Genomic DNA, 21,049 nt, shown 5'->3' with positions numbered 1-21,049 from the left:
AATAAGCGTGTGATTTGTAAACCACGAAACTGAAAAGTTGGTAGAAAGTTTTTAATAAAGAAAATATTTTCACTACTAATAAATACTGGAACATTTTCAGAATTGTTATTGACATTAAAAATGACGTTAAATGAAAGTATATTTTAGTCTTCAAAAATAATCGCTGTTGGAGTAAAACTATTTATTATTATTATTATTTAAAGTAGGATGCAGGTTGATTAAACCTTTCCAAAATTACTTTAAAATACAAAAAAAATTAAATGTATTTTTTTATTAAGAATTAATCACTGAGCTAAACATTCCAATTTTTAATTGCATTTAATTTATTAATAATTACAAATAAGTGCATTGTTGGTGTGATTGAAATGTCTTTTTTGCTGATTAAAACGTGATATTATTGTTTAGTATTTTAAGATCATTAGAAATAATTTTAAAAATCTGTATTATTTAAAAATAATCACTGTTGGGAGTGTGAAATTATTATTATCATTATAATGATCATTTTTTCATTTACAAAATTACATATTTGGATTTATTAGTGATTAAAATGACATTATTACTATTAAAATGTGTCTATTTGTTGAATAAAAGGTATTATGTTTCTGTTTTTTTAGTATGTTTGGTATTAGCATTTTATTATTTTTTGTAATATTGTTGGAAATAATACCATTACAACGAAAAGAAATTGTGTCTTTATTTACAAAACTAAAAACATGTTTTTGCTTTATTTATTAGGATTTAAAAGTTATGATTATCAATAATTTTACCATAATCATTATTATTATTAGAATGAGTTTTGGTTGATGAAAACTTTCCAACATTATTATGGTGATTTAAAATGAACACTACTTGTTCATTGTGACACAAGATGGCAGTGTAGAGCTGCTCCAAGAATTTCATTTATCCATCCATCCATCCATCCATCCATCCATTTTCTATGCCGCTTCTCCTTATTAGGATCGCGGGGGTATGCTGGAGCCTATCCCAGCTGATAAACTTCGGTGTGTTGTCAAAATGAAAAGTAATCAGTCGTTTTTTGTTGGGTTGCTTCCAGAGTTGGTTGACACAATGATGGAGTCAGTACTCCTTCCATTTATAGAAAAGTACACTTTTATTGTATAATACTTACATTTGTACAATTTACACAATTCAGAGTACCTGTATACAAATTGGTTGCATGGTGATAAATATATTTACATCTACATCTTGTTTAAACTAAAAATATGTTTGCTGCATCACCTCTTCTGTACAGCAGCAGTCTCTCTTAACCGGCATTGACCGCGAAAGGCCTTGCTGACTCCTCCCCCCGTCATACTGCTCCGCGCTAAGCAAGGGGGTCGTCACCCACGTGGTCTCATTAAACAGAGCATAGTCCACCTTGTAGTGCTTCCTTCCCACTTTCAGCATGTCCTGGAAACGCTGTCCCCAGTGAATGTCCGCGGGCGTGTAGGAGGTCCGTGTCTGATGGAGCATGCCTGTGGAGTCACCTGTGTAGGTGAAGGACACCACGAGTTCAAAGTCATCCTCTAAAAGGTCATCAGGGCTCAGGTTGTAGAGGGGGCTGCCTGGTTCTAGCTTGTGTACCACCGTGGCGGGCGTGGCGAGGACTAAATCCCGGTTCTGGATGTCCAGATCCTGGTATGATATCGCCACAGGTCCTTCCAATCGTTTGGAGTAGCGCACGAGCTGAGCTCGGGCGACGCCTTCCAAGATGTGATTCCCTCTGAAGTCCCCAATGCGCCAAGACAGACACAGCACCCCGTCCCGCAGGTTGACCACCGCCAACCTGCTGAAGCCAACCGTCTGAGCCCTCTTACGAGCAGACGCCATTTTAGCGATGACAATACCAATGACAATTGTGTCTAGGAGGCAGCTGTACACATCCTGAGCCGTCACCACGATGATGGCCCCCATGCAGGTCTCTGTCATGCCCCTGAAGCCGTAACCGATGGTCGCCTGAGTCTCCATGGAGAAGAGAAACGCTGAGGTGAAGCCGTAGACGTTCACCACGCAGGGATCGCCGGCCGCCTCGCTGTTGTCGCCGTGTACAAACGCAATGAACCAGTAGCACAGGCCGAAAAAGAGCCAGGAGACAATGTAGGACAGCGAGAAAACCAGGAGCATCACCCTCCAGCGGATCTCCACCAGAGTGGTGAAGATGTCCAGCAAGTACGGGCTCCACTCCCTGGGCACCTTTTGGAAGACCACGGGGAACCTGCCGTCCTTATGCATGAAGCGGAGGCGCCTGCCGTCATTGTGCAAGCCCACTGTGTGAACGGTGGTGAAGCAAGTGTTGATGATGACCTCATCTGCCCTTTCGCTGCTCATGCTGGCACCTGTGGAGGCGTAGACACAGATTAGAACACTTTTCACACAGAGATGCCACAAAATATCAACATCTGGAATTTGTTCGGCTGTGCCTATTATGCAGAACCCTACGGCACGGCATCCAGCAAACAGATGGTTAGCTGGAAGATGCGACAATAATTGCTTTCAACACAAACACTGACAAGTGTGTTAAACTTCACACCACTGTCCCGGCATTGTGGCTACCCTTTACACACAGGCGCCCTCACAGAAAATAGGGTGACCTCCTTAAACCTTTCCCACAAGATCCTTTCACATTGCTTTTAGAAGCATTTAAAAAAAAAAATGTTTCCATATCATTTTGTGAGTCAATCAATACGCTGTGCCTTTCATACAGAAATGAGACACAGGAAATAATAAGGTGGAAAAAAGCTGGCTCTTGCTTGTGAAGGTGAACCCTTCATGTTTGAGCAAGCAGTCACTTCGTGCCTCTGGCGAGCGACAGCCAACAACTCGAGCCGCGCACAAATTGACCTCAAGAACAATCAAAAGTTTCTCATTGGTTGATTATTTACAACAACCTACATTGCAGTACTCGTGAAGCACTACAAAAGGCACTGTGTTTAGTAATTTGACTTTAAAATACCATTTGCCGGTCAAAAAACTCATAATCTGACCAAAAACGTGGTTCATTGGTTGACCAACCATCCAGAACGTAAATAAAAGCAGGTTAGACGAGACAAATCAGTGTTTTTGTGCTATTTTTGTCACTTATTCCCTGGTGAAAGGAACAGTGGGCTTTTCGGGACACATTTAACCCTTGTAGCGCCCTTAAACATGAAGCCACACCTTACCCTTAAATATTTCTTTCACTTTCAGTTAGATCAGTTAGATTTTTCTGTGATGAAGCTCTACCGTCCCCTGATGGTTTGGGGGTTCTTTACAAATACAAACTGTTTTCTCTTTACTTGAAGAGCAGAGGCTTAGATTCATAACATCGGAAAATCATTATAATAAGTCAGGATTACAGATACATACAAAAGCATGGAGCTGCAATGGGAGCCAGTGGCACCAAATTGGTTTGGATGGTAAAGAGTGTAGCATACCATGCATCAGAGATGTGGGATTAGGTCATGCGACTTTGGACTCCAGTCACAATTTTGATGACTTTGGACTCGACTTGACAATACCATCAAAGTTAGCAACTCGTCTTGGACTGTGACATGAATGGCTCGAGACTTGAATGACGTGAACGTGGTCGTTTTTATGTCATTCCCATCAAGACAACATATTTTCACTTTGAATCTACCTCACTGAATGCATCTATTGAAGTCCCAACGGGTTTAAGAACAAACAACGAATGTGTGGATTACATCAGTCCTGAATGCTATGTCAGCACTCTTTCGTCTTTTCACACTCGTTTATTAAATAAAATAAAAACAATTCGAGATGCATTCATTGCATTAAAATTTAATAGAATGTTTCATTGTTAAAATGTCATTTTCTTTGGTAAACACTAAACTCAAATCATTCAAGTCGATGACTTTGGACTTGACTCGACCAGTCGAGACTTGGCTTTGACTGGAACTTCTTTACTTGAGACTTGCAAAACACTGACTTGGCCCCACCGCTGCCGTATAGTGTATATGCAAATCTCATGAATCTAAGGATCACAACATTTTAAAAATATACAACCTAACGAATAAAAAAATTAAAAAGCAGAAAGTGTGAAATGTTTTTGCCCCCGTCCTGATTTCTGATTTTGTTGCATGTTTCAGATCGTCAAACAAATGTAAGTTTTATTCAATGACAACACAACTGAACACAAAATGCAGTTTTTAAATGAAACTTTTTATTATTAAGGGAGAAAAAAAAATCTCAATAGGATTCAGGTCAGGACTTTGCCTAGGCCCCCTCCAAAGTCTTCATTTTGTTTTTCTTCAGCCATTCAGAGGTGGACTTGCTGGTGTGTTTTGGATCATTGTCCTGCTGCAGAACCCAAGTCGGTTTCCGCTCGAGGTCACCAACAGATGGCCGGACATTCTCCTTCAGGATTTTTTTGGTAGACAGCAGAATTCATGGTTCCTGAAGCTGAAAAACAGCCCCAGACCATTACACTACCCCCACCATATTTCACTGTTGGTATGATGTTGTTGTTTTTTTAATGCGGCGTTACTTTTACGCCAGATGTAATGGGCCACACACCTTCCAAAAAGTTCAACTTTTGTCTCGTCAGACCACCGAGTATTTTCCCAAAGGTCTTGGGGATCATCAAGATGTTTCCAGACAAAATTGAGACAAGCCTTAATGTTCTTTTTGTTCAGCAGTGGTTTTCATCATGAGTCTTGCAGTTCTTTGGATGTTGTTGTGGGGTCTTTTGTGACCTCTTGGATGAATAGTCGCTGCGCTCTTGGGGTAATTTTGGTTGGCCGGCCACTCCTGGGAAGGTTCACCACTGTTGTTTTCATGTTTTCACCATTTGTGGATAATGGCTCTCACTGTGGTTCACTGGAGCCCCAAATCTTTAGAAATGGCTTTAAAACCTTTTTCCAGACTGATAGATCTCAATTAATCTCAGTTATGTTTTGGGAGGGTAATAATTATTTTATTGGACAAGTCAGGACACCTCTTGATATGTTAGCGCTAATACCGGCACCAACATTCACTGTTGTGCATAACTGATACATGATACACGATTCTATGAACATTTTAGCATGCACATCCATTGTTTTGGCTTCAAAAACAAATTTGTTGCAATAACAAATATATTATAATATGTTATATAAACAATATAATCTTATTACAGGATCTTAGGCCTTGTTAAAAACCACACTTTCAGTCATATTTCAAGAGTATTTATGGAAGCTATAGTTTCCTTGTAGAGTAAACAGCTTTCACCTCTAAATGCAACATTAAAGGTTAAACGTTAACACGGCCGCACATATCGCCCGCTAGCATACAGCGTTAAAAGCACCAAAGTCAGGATCCTGCTATCACTTTCCTCACTAATCTTGACAGCTGGATAAAAGGCATTTGAGTGCCGCAATGTTGAAAGGTGAGCAATACAATACATTTAAACTCTCTGTATCCTTCACTGCCAGTAGTCGTTCACATCTGTTTTTATGGTTTAATTGTGTCACCCGAGAACACGTCGCAGATAAGACTTGTTTATGACGAACGCTCTCTGATGTGCTCCAATTATACACTTTTAGTGTTAACACCTTGTACCCAACAAGTCTTGGGAAGTACGTCACTTGTAAATAGAACACTCATTAAATGGCAAACGACTTCACCAAAACCACACAGGTTCACGGTAAATAAGAAGCCAATGAAAGGTAATATTCTATATATTAGCAAAAACTACTACAAATGAGAATATAAATATAACAGCAGAAACACTACCTCCCAAATGGCATAAAATAAATATTATAAATAAGATATAATAATAAACAGCTCTGGAAAAATCGAAGAGACCACTGGAAAATGACCATTTCCTCTGTTTTTGAAATTGTATGAATTTGAGAAGCAATGAACATTTGTTTTGTTCTGTAAATCAGTGATCCCCATTTGGTACCGGGCCGCACAGAAAGAAAAAATAATTTCCATTATTTCATTTTTTTTTGTTTTATTTTGAAAAGTGGCCGAATTCTCTCTGTTACTTCCGTCTCACTTGACTCATGTCCATTGTGCGTGTGCTAACTACTTCATGCCGCACAGATAGACTACTGCTGTATTTGTACCATTTTTCGTTCACCTCATATTTGGTCTCAAATGCTGATACTATGTGGGAATGCATAAAGGTAAGTTTTGATGACTTATTGAGTGCTAATGTGCACATTTGTCTCAAGTGAATTCATGCTAGCACTGCCACACACGTCAAACAGCGATGTAATAATCTCTCTGGAAAAACTTGTCTTGAAGTTGAACTGGTGGATGGTGGGTCGGCATTCATTTTGTGCTTTTAATTTGATGTTATTCATCTCTTAGTTTTACATAATACATAATAAATAAGATAAATTAGATCGCGATAATGACTGTGTTCTTGCATTGCAATTCAACACACACTGGAATGGAATGGAATGGCTGTCATGCATGTAAAGTTGCTCAATTTGGTAAAAAATTAAATAATCGAATAATGTAAAATAGACTGAAAAACAAAAAACAATTGACTACTACTTGAGTATAAAATAACAACGTGATTACTTCAAATAATATCTAAAAATAAATATAAATGATAGTAATATAAATATGAATGATGTATTACCTATATTGCTTATTATTATTTCCATCATCATTGCCATGCACTTTTACTGACATTGTATCTTTTGTCAGTCTCGATCGTTTACACACAGTTGATTGGCATGATACATTCCATGACAAAAACTAATCCTAACATAGATTTACATATTCACATTTCCTGTCATAAATAAGGAACCGATGCATTTTCCTGGCTCGCAGTCTCTAAACGTCATGTGAAAGTGATATTAAAATGCAACTTACTGGTGCAGGTTTATAGAAGTGAGTTGTCACATAAGTTCCTTTGTGGGTCTGCAGAGTTTGGCCTGGTCCTGAGGCAAAGTCCCCCTACTATTCTTGACACTAACACTTCCCTCTGAAGCCTTATTGGACAATCTGGAAGAATTTATGACCTGTGGAACATTTTAGAAGTTGTGTGCAGGGACAAAAAAACATCAGCTGCCCAGTCCTTGTTTGCGTCCCGGTGATGAAATCTACTTTTATAGTTCTTTAAAGTCTTCCACGGGCTGACGAGCAGATTATTAATAGGCCATCTAGCGGGGCTATTAGAAGCTACGTTATTACTGAGCCACTTCTCCCCCTTCCGTGATTCATTAGACAGAAAGTTAACCTTTGCTCAATCAGGCGGAGAGGCTGTGATTGGCATCGGATTTTCTTCAACTAAACTGTCCTCAGTTTGGTTCTGATAAGACCAGAGATATCACAAACCTCGCTTTTATTGCGGCCATAACGCCAAGCCAGAAACAGGTCAGCAAGAGCGAAACAAGCGTTTTAGGGTATGAAAAATAAAAGAATATGACCAGTCAGGTTATTAAGAGTGTGTTTCGATTTAAAGGTGCTAAGATGCACAAAGAAAAGAGATAAGAGGCATTCCTCATAGATAACAGGGCAGTGCTTTATCCTAACTTAAATAGTAACAATGACAAAGTGAAAACCTTTACTTCCTTTATCTATGACAACAAGGAGGGAAAATGGAGGAAAAACACAAATCAATACGCTTGTGATATTGAATGAGAAAGTGTGTCCAAACTTTTTGACTGGGACTTTACTTAAAACCTGAAAATTGTGTCAGACAACATCACCGAAGCAGTGAGGCTAATCGGTTAAAACTGGTACAATATAAATGATAAAAATGCAGATATACAGTACATGACATTTGACATTAGCTACTTATATCTTCCTGAGTCTGGTATATTACCCAAGATCAATTGGGTTTTTGTCATCTACTGCTTATGCTTTCCTTGATCTACCTGTTTGACATCTGTTACTTAGTACACCAGTGGTTTCTTTGTTCTTCAGGACTTTCCAAACGGTTGTTTTGGCTATGACAGATACTCAGACTCACAATTGCTTGCTTTTCATCCACAGACAGCTCTCTGGTTTTGTCGTTTCAGCCTCTCATCCACACAGAAACAGCGTTCTGTGTGCCCTGAAACAGAAATGAGCTATGATGACAATCCAACATAACATCTGAATATTTCGAGTGTCATGACTCACCCCGGTCGACATTCTCCTGGTATTTCTTCATTTTATACTCCCAAAATGATGCACGTTATTCCGCTTGGTCATAAGTCTAGACGAGCCTCGGAAAGCAGAGGACGAGGGACTTCTTCGTTCTTCTTCTATGGTTTGGTGTGTCACGTGGTTTCGTGCGCATGTCTGTTCACAGCGCCAAACGTAGGTGTGCCTTGTGTATTACATCGTTTTCACTCAGTTATCCGTTCCCGTCTGGATGCAACTATCGACAGTGCGGACACGACTTTTTTTTCCAACCAATCCAAAAAAAAAAAAAAATCCCCAAATCTTTCCCTTATTGACAGGGCCTTAAAGGGATAGTTCGGATTTTTTCACATGAAGTTTTATGCCACCCCCATCAGCAGTGTAGTCCATCAGTGTTACATGGGCGGATGCAAACACATGCACAACAATGGACAGACGAGGATACGACTGGAGAGAAAAGCAACACCGAGCGATTGTGAAGTCAGATTTTTTTTAGGAGGTATTTTTGCGATGCAAATGTATTACTCTTTTGAACGCATATTGTTTTGAGAAGTCAAACTCTTTACTTAAGTGGCCCCACCAACTCACCAGAACTGCGTTCCTCGTCACGGAGATCCGACCAGAACTGGACTTGCGGGACCAAATGGGGGAGTAAGTCACTGCAGATATAGTCCACTTGCTGCTTTTATTAGTGGTGCAGTCGGGGTGTTTTTGAACTGTATATTTCCTATTTATTGGACTGACAACTCCCACATACTCCTCCATTTCCATGACTCCTCTCCGCAAATCACCGCTCCTCACCTTGCCCTCACAACTATTGTACAATGGCAGCCTATCAGCTCTGCCAATCAATGTCAACTTCAGGATGTGACTGTTTTCCCCCCGCAACCAATCGAACAGAAGCCCAACGCATAAAGCACATTTTTATAAAAAGGCAACTCGCATACTTGCATCCTGAAACTGTAACGTTAGAGATTAAAAATTGGATTAACGCGATTAAAAAAATAACGCACTAAATACAACTGTAATTCATGAATCATAATTAATGCTATAATTTCACATGCTTAAGCAATATAGCTCAGATTATAGTATATATTACATAAGATAAATTGGAAAAAATGTCAGAGCTCTGTAAAAAATAGCAAATAAATTACAGCCGTTACCAATATGACCTCTGACTTTATCGACTCTGGCTATCAAGTATTGGATAAAAAAAATAAAATCAGCAATAATTTATATATCACGTTTACACTTGCACAATTCAACTTGTCCAAAAAGGAGTAGGAAGAAGCAGAGCTTATTTACTCCTTCCCCTTCTCCGTGTCTCAGCAATTACTGGTCGTTTGTTCACGTTCTGAGAAAGGATAAAGAATGTGTAATAGCAGTAAGCTCTTGTTCATATGAAGTAGCGTGTGCATTATCATTAGCTCACATGCAAATGTCAATGTTAGGGCAAAAGCAAGGGCATTTACAATTTGGAAACCTGACTTAAAGTATGATTACCAGAAGGTGATCAGACAAAAAAATAAAAACAAAATATGACCAATGACAAAACTCTCATGCAACATCATGCAACACAAAAATGTGATATCCTACTTCAATTAACAATTGAAAAGCATGTCAACAGGTTTGCCAAAGACAATGACGATGCATCCTGTATGTCTGACGGCCAGCTGTGAAAACAACTCAGCCTCACTCTCTGAAACGACAAAAACCAGAACCCGCAGTGACCAGAAAGTCTTTGTCAGGCTTCCGTGACAGTAAGACCAGATCCATTCTGTCATGCCAAGTGAGCAATATGATTCTCAGCCTCTGACAGTAGGGCCCAGGCATAAAGATAAATAGCAGCCGGCAGGTACAATGGCAGCAGAACCTGTGTTGTGTTGTGTTGTTTGCACAGAGCCTTAATTAATAACCTGGCAGCAGCAGCAGTGTTTCTTGAGCTCTATTGTGGCTCACGTAATCATATTGTCTTGTGCCGTGTCTGCTTTATGATGTCACTAACTTGTCTATTTAAGACCTAAAGCTTGGCAGAAGAGCAAGCAGAGGATGCTGCAAAGGATGCTAGAAAGCTATTAATCAACCTGCAAGGGATTAGTTTGAATTTCGATGTAGTCTTCTGGCTCTTCTTGCGATGCCAATGTCACTAACTATTAGATGCAGTCTATGGAGGGCTATGCTCTTATGGACTCTACTCACTGTAGGTAAGTCTAAGTTTGCATTTTAATATTTGGGAAGGATACTGTAAGTGAGTAACAGCAGAAAGTGTTTTAAACTACACTACACATCCCTGAAGACATCATTCCTCAGTTCTTAAATAGTGTTCTGTTCTTATTTAATGACTTATGGCAGCTTTAAAGCTGGATGGAAAAGTTGAGGGTCGAGGGCCAGATACAGGCAAGGGCAAGGGCAAGGGCGTTTGATGCGGCCCACCATGCAGAACAAACAAAAAACTGAACTGGTAGGAAAATTCCTGAAAAACACTGAAATAGTTCCATCCTATTTTCATAGATGGAGGGTGGTCTTCAAAGCACATTCTAGCAACTTACAGAAGGAAATGATAGGAAACCACCCTGCTCTAAAAAGTAATTATTCACCAATTCATTGTGTGAATTTTTGGTTCACAAATAAAGCAAATACAAGCTTAGCGAGGTCATTGGCTGGTTTCTTTCCATAACATTTTGAGATGTCAGCCCAAGTCGGATGTTCCTGACTTCCCAGCAATCTTCAACGCAACATTACCAAGAGTCTTCTGTGAACTCATCCCCGATTCTGCTCACAACCCCTACGCTAGGGACCTCCTTCTATGGTACACTGTGGTAGTGTCACAGCACGGAAACCACGTACTGTATCTCCCCACTCCGATCCTCCTGAAAGTTGTTTACCCAAAACATTATCTGAAAGTTTTAGTTCACGTTTTAAAAACAATTAGTTTCATGCATATGCTGTGACAGATTAACCACTGTTATGTCGTGTACTGTCATGTAATATTTGATATCTTATTTTCTTTGTAAGCCATATCTAATGGTATTTACTACTTTTAGAATATGCCGGAGGCCCATGAAAAATGAGCTGTGGGCCACAAATGGTCCCTGGGTTGCACTTTGGAAAGGCTGGGGGGTTAACGTCATTATACTATGTTACACTACATATTTCTGTTTGCATGTTGGTCTCACAGTCAGGAGATGGAGGGTACGGATGTCTGTTTGGGCATCTCTGTGTGGAGTGTGCATGTCCTCCCTGTGCGTGTGTGATTTTTTTTTTAGGCTTTGTACCACTTTCCAAAAACACACAAGACTCTAATTTGAGCATAAATTGATTCGAGCGTTCGAGATTTCTAGTTCTCAAATGCTCTGTTTGCAACTTTAGGAGGCAGCTATGCTGAAACCAACTGCACAACTCGCAGATGTCTGGCAGACATGTTGGTCAACAAAAAATTAATCACTCAGCCGCAGCGTGACAACTGTACTCAGTTCATATACGTATCATCTATTGAGTACCAGACCATCAAAGTGGTAAATACTGTCCCAACTGTAACTAAGCATGCTAACTATGACACGACTGCATATGCTAAACATTCCATTTGTCTTATTCTGTTGCAGGACACAAAGAATCTTCGTTTAAACTGTCGCCTACAAGCCATAGTTGTGAGCTCTCAGATATATTTGACCAAATAAGCACTGGAAGTGACGCCTTTAATTGTAATTGAATGAATTGTAATCACAGGAATGGACAGATGACGACTTGTACTGGGACCAGTCGATTTACGCGTACGACGAGGTCATTTTGCCCGTAAACAAAGTGTGGACCCCGGAGATCCATATAGCCAATGGGTACAATTTACACATCATTTTCGTTTCACACAGTCAGTGATTAGCCTTTACATGTCACATGTAACATCTCCCAGAATATCAGCAAGCACGCAGAACGGCTTTCGTGACCTGCTGGCGTTCAGCAACGGCACCTTGAGGCACAGACTGGTGATGACAGCATCGATCAACTGCGAGTTTAACCTCTTCAACTACCCCTTTGCTGAAGACGAGTGTCCGGTGGCCATCCAAGCCTGGTCCACGCAAGGTAGGCCCCGTCATATTACTGGACTTGCAGTAAAGTAAATTCCTCTGTTTCAAATACTACGATTTTGGTGAATGATTCTTTCTCTCTCTAGTAAACATTAGTAGAACATTAGTAGAACAAACAGAAACCACTTTCCTATTTTAAGAAGGCTTCATTGGTCTCACCCAGGATGCGGAACACACATGGAAATCGGTACTGTGACGGTGTTTGACGGTAGCCATGGCGACTGGGAAACACTGGGCGCTTACCTCCACTCTCCATCTTATGACAGATACTTCATCTCGGTAGGTTCTAATGATCCCTTTTACATCTATTGCATATTATGTCATAATACCAGCTGGTATACACTGTATACAGTACTTTAGTTAATACTGCAATACAAACAATACACATTATTTAAAATACATATTCATTTCTATTTGTATTTTTAAAAATGATGAAAAACATATTTTTGGCACATTATAAAAATGCATAAAATTCAATCATAATACATTTTTAAAAATGCTGTAAAGACGACCTCTCTAACCATTATCATAATAGACATGATAGCAGAATTTTTGTGTTTTTGTGCATAGCTTTTTATAGCATAAAAAATACTGGAAAAAAATACTGAAAATAACTGTATTTTTTGGTGTATTTAAATAATAATTTGTGCAAATGAGGGCATCCTCTCTCAAAAAAAACCCCAACATATTTATTATAATGTATATTATTTTATGTATTATTTTAATAAAGTGTCACCTCTTTAGGGAAAATAAATGAATAAATAAAAATAAATAAAATAAAAGCATCCTCTATTAAACACTATTATTATGATGCATTGTGGAAATACAAATCATTTGAATTATGCAAACTAATGTGTCGTCATCTATTTGAATGAGCACCTTACCTCTAATAAATGCCCAGCTCTCTCTGTAGTTGAGTAAATAAACACATTACCAATATTACATGAGGAAATATGAATTGAATTCAAATATTTTCTAGATCACCTACTTTATGTAGTTTATTTTGCAGTGGATATAAAGTTTCTGTTGAGGCTCACCGTGTCTCCATGATCCAGGTAGTGCTGAAGATCAGACAACAGAACCCCTTCATCACCCTCCTGCTGCCGAGCATTCTGCTCATCTTGGCCGATATGGTGAGCTTCGCCCTGCCGCTGGGAGGCGGCGAGCGCAACTCTTTCAAGGTCACCCTGGTGCTCAGCTTCACCATGTTCCTCCTAATCCTCAACGACCAGCTGCCTGGCGACAGCGAGTGCAGCCCCGTGATCAGTCAGTCAACTACAACACTACTGCATCATCATCATCATCATCATGTCAACGGGGATGACTGACCATGTTGGTTGTGCTGCAGAAAACCACTTTTGTGTGTGCCTGGTGATGCTGGTGATCAGCATGCTGGTCTCCATGGTGCTCACTCGCGTGGCCAGAGATGGAGGCATCATTTTCTGTTGCTGTCGCAGAGGACCAGAGCCTGGAAGCAACCAGGACAAAGCTGGTCAAGGTGAGGGGAGCAGTGTGGATCAATACAATACACAGACAACACACAGAGCCTTTTGAGCAATATAAACATGTTTTGGCAGAAGTCAAAGCAGACATCAGTGTCATCCAGCTGAACGACTCAGAGGACAATCAGATGCTCAAGAAGGTGGTGGACTTCCTGGAGGCCATGAAAGCCAAGGAGTTGGAGACAGGCAAGAACGAGATCTATGCTGATAAAATAGACAAGGCCTTTTTCTGGTTCTATTTCATTTTGGGCGCGCTGTACTTCTGCGCTATGATCACAGTGATGGTGAAATACAACTGCCAGGTTAACCACTTGGACTTCTGGTAGCTGCTGCCTTCCTGCCGACGCTCATATTCATGAATACACTGTTGCATTTATTGGACCACCGCTTGCACCGTTAATGCTGGAAATGTTGCACATACATGAGAAGTAAATAGTAAGCATCTTCATTGAATCATTTTACCTCCTCACTGAAGATACAATTAATATATAATACATTTTATAGGCCTTATTTAGTACTGGCATGTCGTTAAGAGCTGAACTTCATAAACAGGTTTGTCGCCATCTAGTGGCTGCAATATTCACTGCACGCAGAATGAGCTACGACTGTATTTAGCTTGACTTTTATTCCACAAAATTGTTACTGTAATATACTTGCTTTTCCAATTGTTTTCCGATTAAACAACACTGATCTATTCATGCGGTCTGAAGGAGCTTGCATTTTGTGTCTTTACAATGCAGTCTGTCATTTTTTAAGACCTTTGAGTTGAGGATTAAATGTCATTTTTAAGGATAGTTAAGGCCTTAGTTTGGAAAAATCATATTTAAGAGACCAAATTCACATGTTCCTGAATGAAGCAAGGGCCACTCATGTATCATACATATTAGTTTCTTGTCTGTTTATTAGTGTATTTGTAAATGAGGACAGTAGAAGAAACATGTGACTTTTCATCACCACATCAATTTTTCCCCAGCACCAACCACTTTTGTTATTCTGAAGAACTCTTCTACTAGAGTCCATCCATTAAACCGCATATTGTTGTCATCTGTCCTTTTTAACGCCAAATCCTTGAAAGAAATGAGAAAAAACCAAAACACAAGTCAAAATAAGGTCAAATGTAACAAGACATCAAATGCTTATCACACACCTGTTCAAAAAGCTGAGGTACTTCTTTGCTGGGTTGCGGTGGCCCTGCTTCCCTTGCACTTTGCATCTCATGTAGCCGACAGACTGTTGCATGGCAAACTGCAACACTAAGCCCATAATAGCAACAGCCTGAACATTTTCAATAAAGGAAAAATTAATAATAAATACATGAGCATTAATTTAGTTTTATTATATAGAGCTTATTATATTGATATTATTAACCATATGTATGTTATATATACATGTATTTAAATATATATAAATAATAAAAAAATACTAATATATTATTATATTACTTTTTTTTCAGTGGATTGATAATAAAAACTTACTCTTACTCTAAACTTGCTCGTTCCATCCTCATCTGCACCATTCCACCATTCTACGGAAGAAAAACAATAAATTATCTTATTACAATTTGCAGTTCTGCACCTCTATGGGATGTTGAACCTATATATTATTATTTTTTTTAAGTTGGAGCTCACTTTGACAGTCCAGAAGTCACAGGATACCAGAAGAATAAATGGCGACCATACAGGCGACAAAGTGACTGCTGAAGTCACACATTAAGTAGACAAAGATGGCACTTGTTCGGAAGAAGAGATGCAGGAATGAGACCACTGGATGCCTGCAACAAATGACAATAATGGTGTTACGCAGTGTGCTGTACAGCTGATGGAGTGGACACGTGATTGACGTACAATGACGTGGCGTACAGTACATGCACATGAAAGGCATTTCACCTGATTTCGCTCTTTCTTTTGTTGTCATCGTCCTCCCAAATAGGAGTGTCTGCTCAGTCTAGCGTGCCGATTACTTGCTTCCTGTTGTCTGGACGCCTAACGTGAGATATAATCACAGTTGAAGTTGCAGGTAATACGCAGTAAATTACTCAAAAAATGTACAATATGTGTTTTTAAACTGTCAAAAACAAAACGTGTTGACTGGTTGTAATTCACTTCCTGGTTTGATGGCTTCTTTGGTAAAAATGATGCAGTTTGATGCAAGAATTAATTCACTGAGTGGGTAATGAGTGATGTCTCGTGATTGAATTATTGTTGAGTGCCTTAAAGATAGACAGAAATAATGCTTTATTAAATAACTCGCTGTATGAATGACAACTGTTTAAGTTTGTCAAAGGTTAAACAGAAATAGTGTGGTCCCACAAGCCATCCATGCTCGATAGGACTCCTTCTTCAGCTTCTTCTCCAGCCTTGACCTCTGGTGTCCACAATTGGGTACGGGGCTTGCCGCCGCGACTGGCACCGACCACCTTGCGGTCGCAGCTCCAGTCGGCTGCCTCAGCAATGGAAGCACGAAGTACGGCGCATTCGGACTCGATATCCTCGTCCTCCCCCGGGATGCAGGCGAAGCTCTGCCGGAGACTCTGCCAGACATTGCCAGCACACGTTTGGGTCTCCCTGGTCTGTCTGGCATCTTCCCCCGCCATCTATCATAGACCTGCGGCCTAGGGTGTCCTGGTGCCAAGTGCACTTTGGTAAATTAATGACAAATTCCATGAAGACAATCATCACCACCACCTTTAATCGTTTTTTTTTTTTTTTTTTATTACATTTTTTTTGTCAAGCTGAAACATATAAACAGTGAAAATGTAATTTATCAATTTCAACTCTTCCGGCATTTGAAAATTATGAAACATTTACATGGTAAAATGATCATCTTATTACTTCATCAAAACACCAAAGTAATAACATCAGTCACAACTTTACAAGAAATATTAGTCATGGGAAAGAGTCAATACAACACATTCCACATTGATATGAAAGAAACAGTTGGGTGGGCCAGCGCGGCGGTGCGGGTGTCTGCCTTAAACGGCACAGCAAGAAGGTGTTCGGCATGTTCTGCTGTGCTTGAGTGGGTTTTTTCCAGGTACTTCCTCCCACAATCCAAAAACACGTCCGCTATCCTAACTGAACACTCAAAAATGGCCTTAGTGTGTGAGCGTGAAAGGTTGTCCATCTCATGTCGGCCTTATGATATTAGTCCAGTGTGTGCCCCCCTTTTTCTCTAAGTCGGCTGGGATAGGCTCCAGCTTTGTGACCCTGAATCGGATGAGAGATTTAAAAAGATGTCATAAATGAACATGAACAAAGCCTCTTAGGAGTTGACAAACACTTCCAAGAGGCTGGCCACTGAGTGCATGCGGTAAAAAATGGCGAAAGGAAGTCCAACGTTCACGATGGCAGCCCACATGTTGAAATCGTAGAATTCTGCTTCGGCGGGGTGGTCAAACTGGGGTCGAGCCCCGAATGCAGGCATGATCCACAGCTGGAGAAGAAAGACGAGAGAGAAGAAAGCAATGTCAAAAAGGGTGTGGTGATTTTTTTTCAAAGACTTTTGCGTGTGATGGCGAACCGAACTCACAATGATGTTGGCCAGCAGCAGGAAGACGGAGACCTCCTTCAGTACCCGCCTCTTCCACGTCAGCTTGTGTCTGTAGTGCGGCACGCCAAATGGGCTTACTGATGCCACCTGCGGGCTGGGCTTGAAGCTTATTTCCGATCCTTCCAGGGTACTCAGGTTTTTACTGGAGTGCTCCAGCACGTATGAATTCGCCACCACATGGATGGGGTCATGGTGCTCCTCTTCATGGAAAGGCTCCCTGTGAAGACCCTCAACGATGAAGAAGTTCTGCAAGCCGATCTGGAGCACCATCAGGATAGCCCAGGTCAGGTTGAGTCTGTTCAGAACGCCCGGGGCTCCGGACGCTACCATGGCAACTATGGTGAAGTAGTTAATGATGAACTGGCCCATGGAGGTTCCCACCAGGAGGCCTACATCCAGGCTGCGTGTGGGGTTCTTCTCAGAATCGTGTTCCCTGCGGTCCAGCTTGTAGATGGCTGTGCCGATGAGGGTGGCCACCAGCATGAGCGTTATGATGACTATATTTGTGACGAAGTGGATCATTATCGCTTGGTCTCTCTTGTCGGGGTCGTCCGCCTTCTTCATGTTCATTTCATACACGATGAAAGTTGCCAGACCCACAAACACCAGGAGGACTCCCACCAAGGGGCCGACCAACGCGTCCTTGAGATGGAATTTGTGGGCGTGGCCGTGGTGATGCGGGCCGTGTGCTACTGCGAGTCGGCCGACGTTTTTCCACATGACGTAGGCCATGGCCGAGGCGAAGAGACTGTACTCAATGTTGAAGGGGTACAAGTAAAAGTAGGCCTCTTGGAAAAGGCTGCATGAAGTGTGGCTGCACTTGCACCCGCCTTCGTCGGAACCGGCTGTGATGGGAAGGAAGAGGTGTTATTTTCGAGCGAGTCCTCTTGTGTTCTACTAGCTTCATCCCTGTTTCATACCTCTGCTGTACATGCTCCGTCCAGACAGTTTATGCGTGTCGTTGCCATGGTCGTCCTCAAGTCCATGTGTGTCGTTGTCATGATGTTCATCTTCAGGGTGAGATGTTTGGTGAAGGGACTCATCTGTGACCGCCGCCATCCACAGCACGAGATTAATGGAGAGGGTGAGCATCAGCCCACAGCTGCGTGTAGGAACGAGAACGGAAAACATCAATATAAGGAGCAATTTGCGTTAAAGCGGATGTGATGTTACCAAATATAGAGTACGATGCAAACATGTAACTATGTAACTATGCCATGACGTTAACAAACAAGGTTTTTGTTTGTTAACAGGCAGCTACTTCCGAGTTCATGGAGGGTAATGAACAGACAGGTGGCACAATTAAATTCCAAGGTGTTGGTTGATGCCTCTGTCACGTGTAATGCTGACAATAAATGAGTGTAGCTTCCTTATCCAAACTGTCATGGGTTCCTCTTTGCTCCCTCGACATACTCTCGTGGAAATCAGTTTTATATTTTTATGCAAAACTCTGCTCGTACCGATCCTCCGCTTCTTCCTTCACCTTATGGGATAAGTTGAATTGCGCAAGGGTAAACATGTGATACACATCATCGTAGCTTTGCTAAATAAACTAAACTATTCCCATTACTCTTTATGTAGTAAAACAACAAAGCTATTCAGAAAAGCGGCCTAAGACAGTTTCTCAGTACTGTTGTCTTGTGGGAAAGATGCCTCTAATTTTTCATTCAGGCCCTACCTGTGAACATAATAACAAGTATAATAGGGCCAGAACCTATTATCTTTACACGTGATTGACGCTTGACGTACTCAACAAATGTTGCTAAACATGTAAATGTACGATTGTTATTCCGGTTTTCTTTGCATGTAACTTGATACTTCAGACAGAAACTTCAATGACATCGAGGATTTTTCTGAAGTGTGAACTCAGTGATCCACTAAACGTTATATATATAGACTGAGGCGTGCCTCCGGGCTTACAGCCAAGCCCCCTTTATCTGTCCAGATTGTGTTGTTTTGGAACAACTGTTTATCTTTGACTGTATTTTCTTTGGGCTCGTGCTTGTTTCATATTAACAGTTTAGCTTCTTTTAAAAATTTTGTGAAAGTTAGGATGTTTCAGTGAAATTTTTCCTGACCCTGAATCGGGTTCTTTTTATGTCCATTATTTTCCATGGCAGCGTTTCCCAAACCTAAAGTCAGGACTCTTTGGCAAACCCCGTCCTATGGGAAATGTGTTCCGAAATACAAACAAATCAGGTTGTTCAGCGTCCCGGCACAGATTTGTATCTGACCTTCAAGGTCCCACTGTGTAAAGTATATTAGAGCACAGGTTTGAAGATGGAAAAGGACAAGAACATCGCCTACCGTGTAAGGTTCCTTTGGAGCTGTACACAGTCTTTGGCATGGACCCACATAAAGTACGTCTGGAGACAGATTTCACAGTTTCACATGAACACTTTCAACGGATCCTCGGCCTAATTAGCATGTGTTAAAATACTTGAATGCTGCTTACCTGCACAATGATGAAGACAAGTTGCACCACAGGAAAGACGACGTAGATGGCCGACTTACAGTGAAGGTAGCCCACGTAGGTGCCTATCTTGAAGATGTCCATGATAATACTGAGCAGGCCGAACAACACCATTCCTCCTGAGGGCGGTTGGTCATATTAGAGAGACTAACCATTGAAACATTGCCAAAATAGACACATGAAGATGCACTTACCCCTGAGCCATACAGGGCCGGCATGCCCGTCCCTGTAAGCCACGGCATTTTCAATCCTGGCTGTGAAGATGATGTAGTAAATCATCCAGATGCAGGTGAAGATGAGGATGACAACCAGGAAAACCTGCAGGTCGGACATGCTGACGTCCACATGCTCATAGGCGCTGCCGCTCACCAACGCGATCCCTAGCATCAGGACGTTAATAAAAATGACCCCGGACAAAATCCATCCCCAGTTTCTGTCCCGTTCCTTCGTGGGAGGACTGGGCGTCTTGCTCAGGTGCTCTGGCTCGCTCAGGGTCTCGGATCTGATGCCGCTTGGCAATGGCTCGTGTCCCTGCATGTCTCCGCCGGGTTTGGTCATCCTGCAGGGCTCACATGGGCCCCCATCAGGTAGGCAATTGCACGGGTAGCCGCTGTTCAAACACATGGTTGCTCCCTGCCAGACCGGACGACAAGTGAGTGACTGTCTGCATTTGTGTTTGCATGAGACGTGACTGGTTTTACAGCCTCACCCTTTACCTTCCCCTAAACAACCCGCCCATGTTGAAAGTTTTCCGTGAATGGAACAAACATAATTGTCACTTTGGCATTGCAACACAACACACCGGTTTAGTCGCGTACATTGTTAAATGGTATTTAGTGACCGCCTACTGCTGAACTAGAGAAATACTGATCCGTCATTTAATGGGAATCCCACTTTACAGCTGAAAAAAATAAAAGTGGAGGTTGGCGCTTACCTGCAAGTCAGCTTGGTGAGGTGCAAGTGTCGGGATGCGGAGGTGTCCGCCCTTTTTATATGCATCCAAAACACAGCTGGAGGAGCCATGAAGGTCAATAAATCTTCTACAAGCAGAGCTCCATATTATGAGCAAACACGGCCTGTTTTGTGCAAAATATTCATGTAAAGTTCAAAAGATGTTTCCAAGAAAAACGTTTTCTTACTAATTCCACAGTACGGAGAAACCGGTTCCCTTTAAACAGACACACTTTGCTTTTTCTTGATAGTCGAGTGAAGGCTTTTCTAAACGTGCGTTGCAATTACACGAATCTTAAAGATAAATGAAACAACAAATGTGGCAGCACACCAAAAAGAGATTCTTTTGGGTCCTTACCCTAAATTTGAGTATCATGTTTTATCACTGTAACAAAGAAGATGTGATCTTTGACTTTGAGCCTCACAAT

General features: G+C 41.2%; 3 protein-coding genes and 1 pseudogene across 7 annotated transcripts; 1 reads left to right on the top strand and 3 right to left on the bottom strand.

The window, feature by feature from the left end:
• Positions 1 to 1,215: 1,215 nt before the first annotated feature.
• On the bottom strand, positions 1,216 to 2,328 carry LOC129171430 (inward rectifier potassium channel 16-like). The gene has a single exon (XM_054760073.1). It carries the CDS (start codon positions 2,326 to 2,328, stop codon positions 1,216 to 1,218), a length of 1,113 nt encoding a protein of 370 aa, XP_054616048.1.
• A 3,655-nt stretch (positions 2,329 to 5,983) lies between these two features.
• LOC129171239 (5-hydroxytryptamine receptor 3A-like) lies at positions 5,984 to 14,318 on the top strand. 5 transcript variants are annotated; one of them, XM_054759696.1, is made up of 10 exons: positions 5,984 to 6,107; positions 7,959 to 8,080; positions 11,434 to 11,579; positions 11,667 to 11,711; positions 11,791 to 11,897; positions 11,972 to 12,141; positions 12,310 to 12,429; positions 13,206 to 13,412; positions 13,495 to 13,644; positions 13,724 to 14,318. In XM_054759696.1, exons 2-10 carry the CDS (start codon positions 8,053 to 8,055, stop codon positions 13,972 to 13,974), a joined length of 1,224 nt encoding a protein of 407 aa, XP_054615671.1. In that variant the 5' UTR covers positions 5,984 to 6,107; positions 7,959 to 8,052; the 3' UTR covers positions 13,975 to 14,318. The 5 variants fall into 5 exon arrangements, with proteins under 5 accessions (XP_054615671.1, XP_054615672.1, XP_054615670.1 ...); XM_054759698.1 differs by lacking the exons at positions 5,984 to 6,107; positions 7,959 to 8,080 and adding an exon at positions 9,486 to 10,268 and having other exon boundaries at positions 13,206 to 13,279; positions 13,379 to 13,412; XM_054759697.1 differs by lacking the exon at positions 7,959 to 8,080 and having other exon boundaries at positions 6,040 to 6,107.
• Positions 14,319 to 14,599: 281 nt separating this feature from the next.
• LOC129171429 (Golgi apparatus membrane protein TVP23 homolog B-like) lies at positions 14,600 to 16,241 on the bottom strand (annotated as a pseudogene).
• Positions 16,242 to 16,332: 91 nt separating this feature from the next.
• Positions 16,333 to 20,619, bottom strand: LOC129171215 (proton channel OTOP2-like). The gene is made up of 7 exons (XM_054759648.1): positions 20,605 to 20,619; positions 19,865 to 20,303; positions 19,653 to 19,789; positions 19,505 to 19,563; positions 18,118 to 18,299; positions 17,177 to 18,042; positions 16,333 to 17,080 (listed from the first exon to the last, which is right to left on the bottom strand). The coding sequence occupies exons 2-7, from the start codon at positions 20,292 to 20,294 to the stop codon at positions 16,910 to 16,912; spliced, it is 1,845 nt and encodes a 614-aa protein (XP_054615623.1). The 5' UTR covers positions 20,295 to 20,303; positions 20,605 to 20,619; the 3' UTR covers positions 16,333 to 16,909.
• Positions 20,620 to 21,049: the final 430 nt, after the last annotated feature.

This window comes from Dunckerocampus dactyliophorus, chromosome 18 (genome assembly GCF_027744805.1).
Source record: "Dunckerocampus dactyliophorus isolate RoL2022-P2 chromosome 18, RoL_Ddac_1.1, whole genome shotgun sequence".
Lineage (NCBI taxonomy): Eukaryota > Metazoa > Chordata > Actinopteri > Syngnathiformes > Syngnathidae > Dunckerocampus > Dunckerocampus dactyliophorus.
The sequence above is the reverse complement of the archived record's forward strand: the minus strand, read 5'-3'. Positions and strand labels throughout refer to the sequence as shown.

What these genes read in the sequence shown, in the direction of transcription:
- LOC129171430 (XM_054760073.1), bottom strand. Translation starts at nt 2,328, where the DNA reads ATGAGCAGCGAAAGGGCAGATGAGGTCATCATCAACACTTGCTTCACC.
- LOC129171239 (XM_054759694.1), top strand. Translation starts at nt 10,199, where the DNA reads ATGCCAATGTCACTAACTATTAGATGCAGTCTATGGAGGGCTATGCTC. An exon ending in CGAGTGCAGCCCCGTGATCA is followed by an intron (nt 13,413 to 13,494) that starts GTCAGTCAACTA and finishes GTTGTGCTGCAG; the next exon opens with AAAACCACTTTTGTGTGTGC. An exon ending in CCAGGACAAAGCTGGTCAAG is followed by an intron (nt 13,645 to 13,723) that starts GTGAGGGGAGCA and finishes ATGTTTTGGCAG; the next exon opens with AAGTCAAAGCAGACATCAGT.
- LOC129171215 (XM_054759648.1), bottom strand. Translation starts at nt 20,294, where the DNA reads ATGTGTTTGAACAGCGGCTACCCGTGCAATTGCCTACCTGATGGGGGC. An exon ending in TTGTCTTCATCATTGTGCAG is followed by an intron (nt 19,564 to 19,652) that starts GTAAGCAGCATT and finishes ATCTGTCTCCAG; the next exon opens with ACGTACTTTATGTGGGTCCA. An exon ending in TGCTGCTGGCCAACATCATT is followed by an intron (nt 17,081 to 17,176) that starts GTGAGTTCGGTT and finishes TTTCTTCTCCAG; the next exon opens with CTGTGGATCATGCCTGCATT.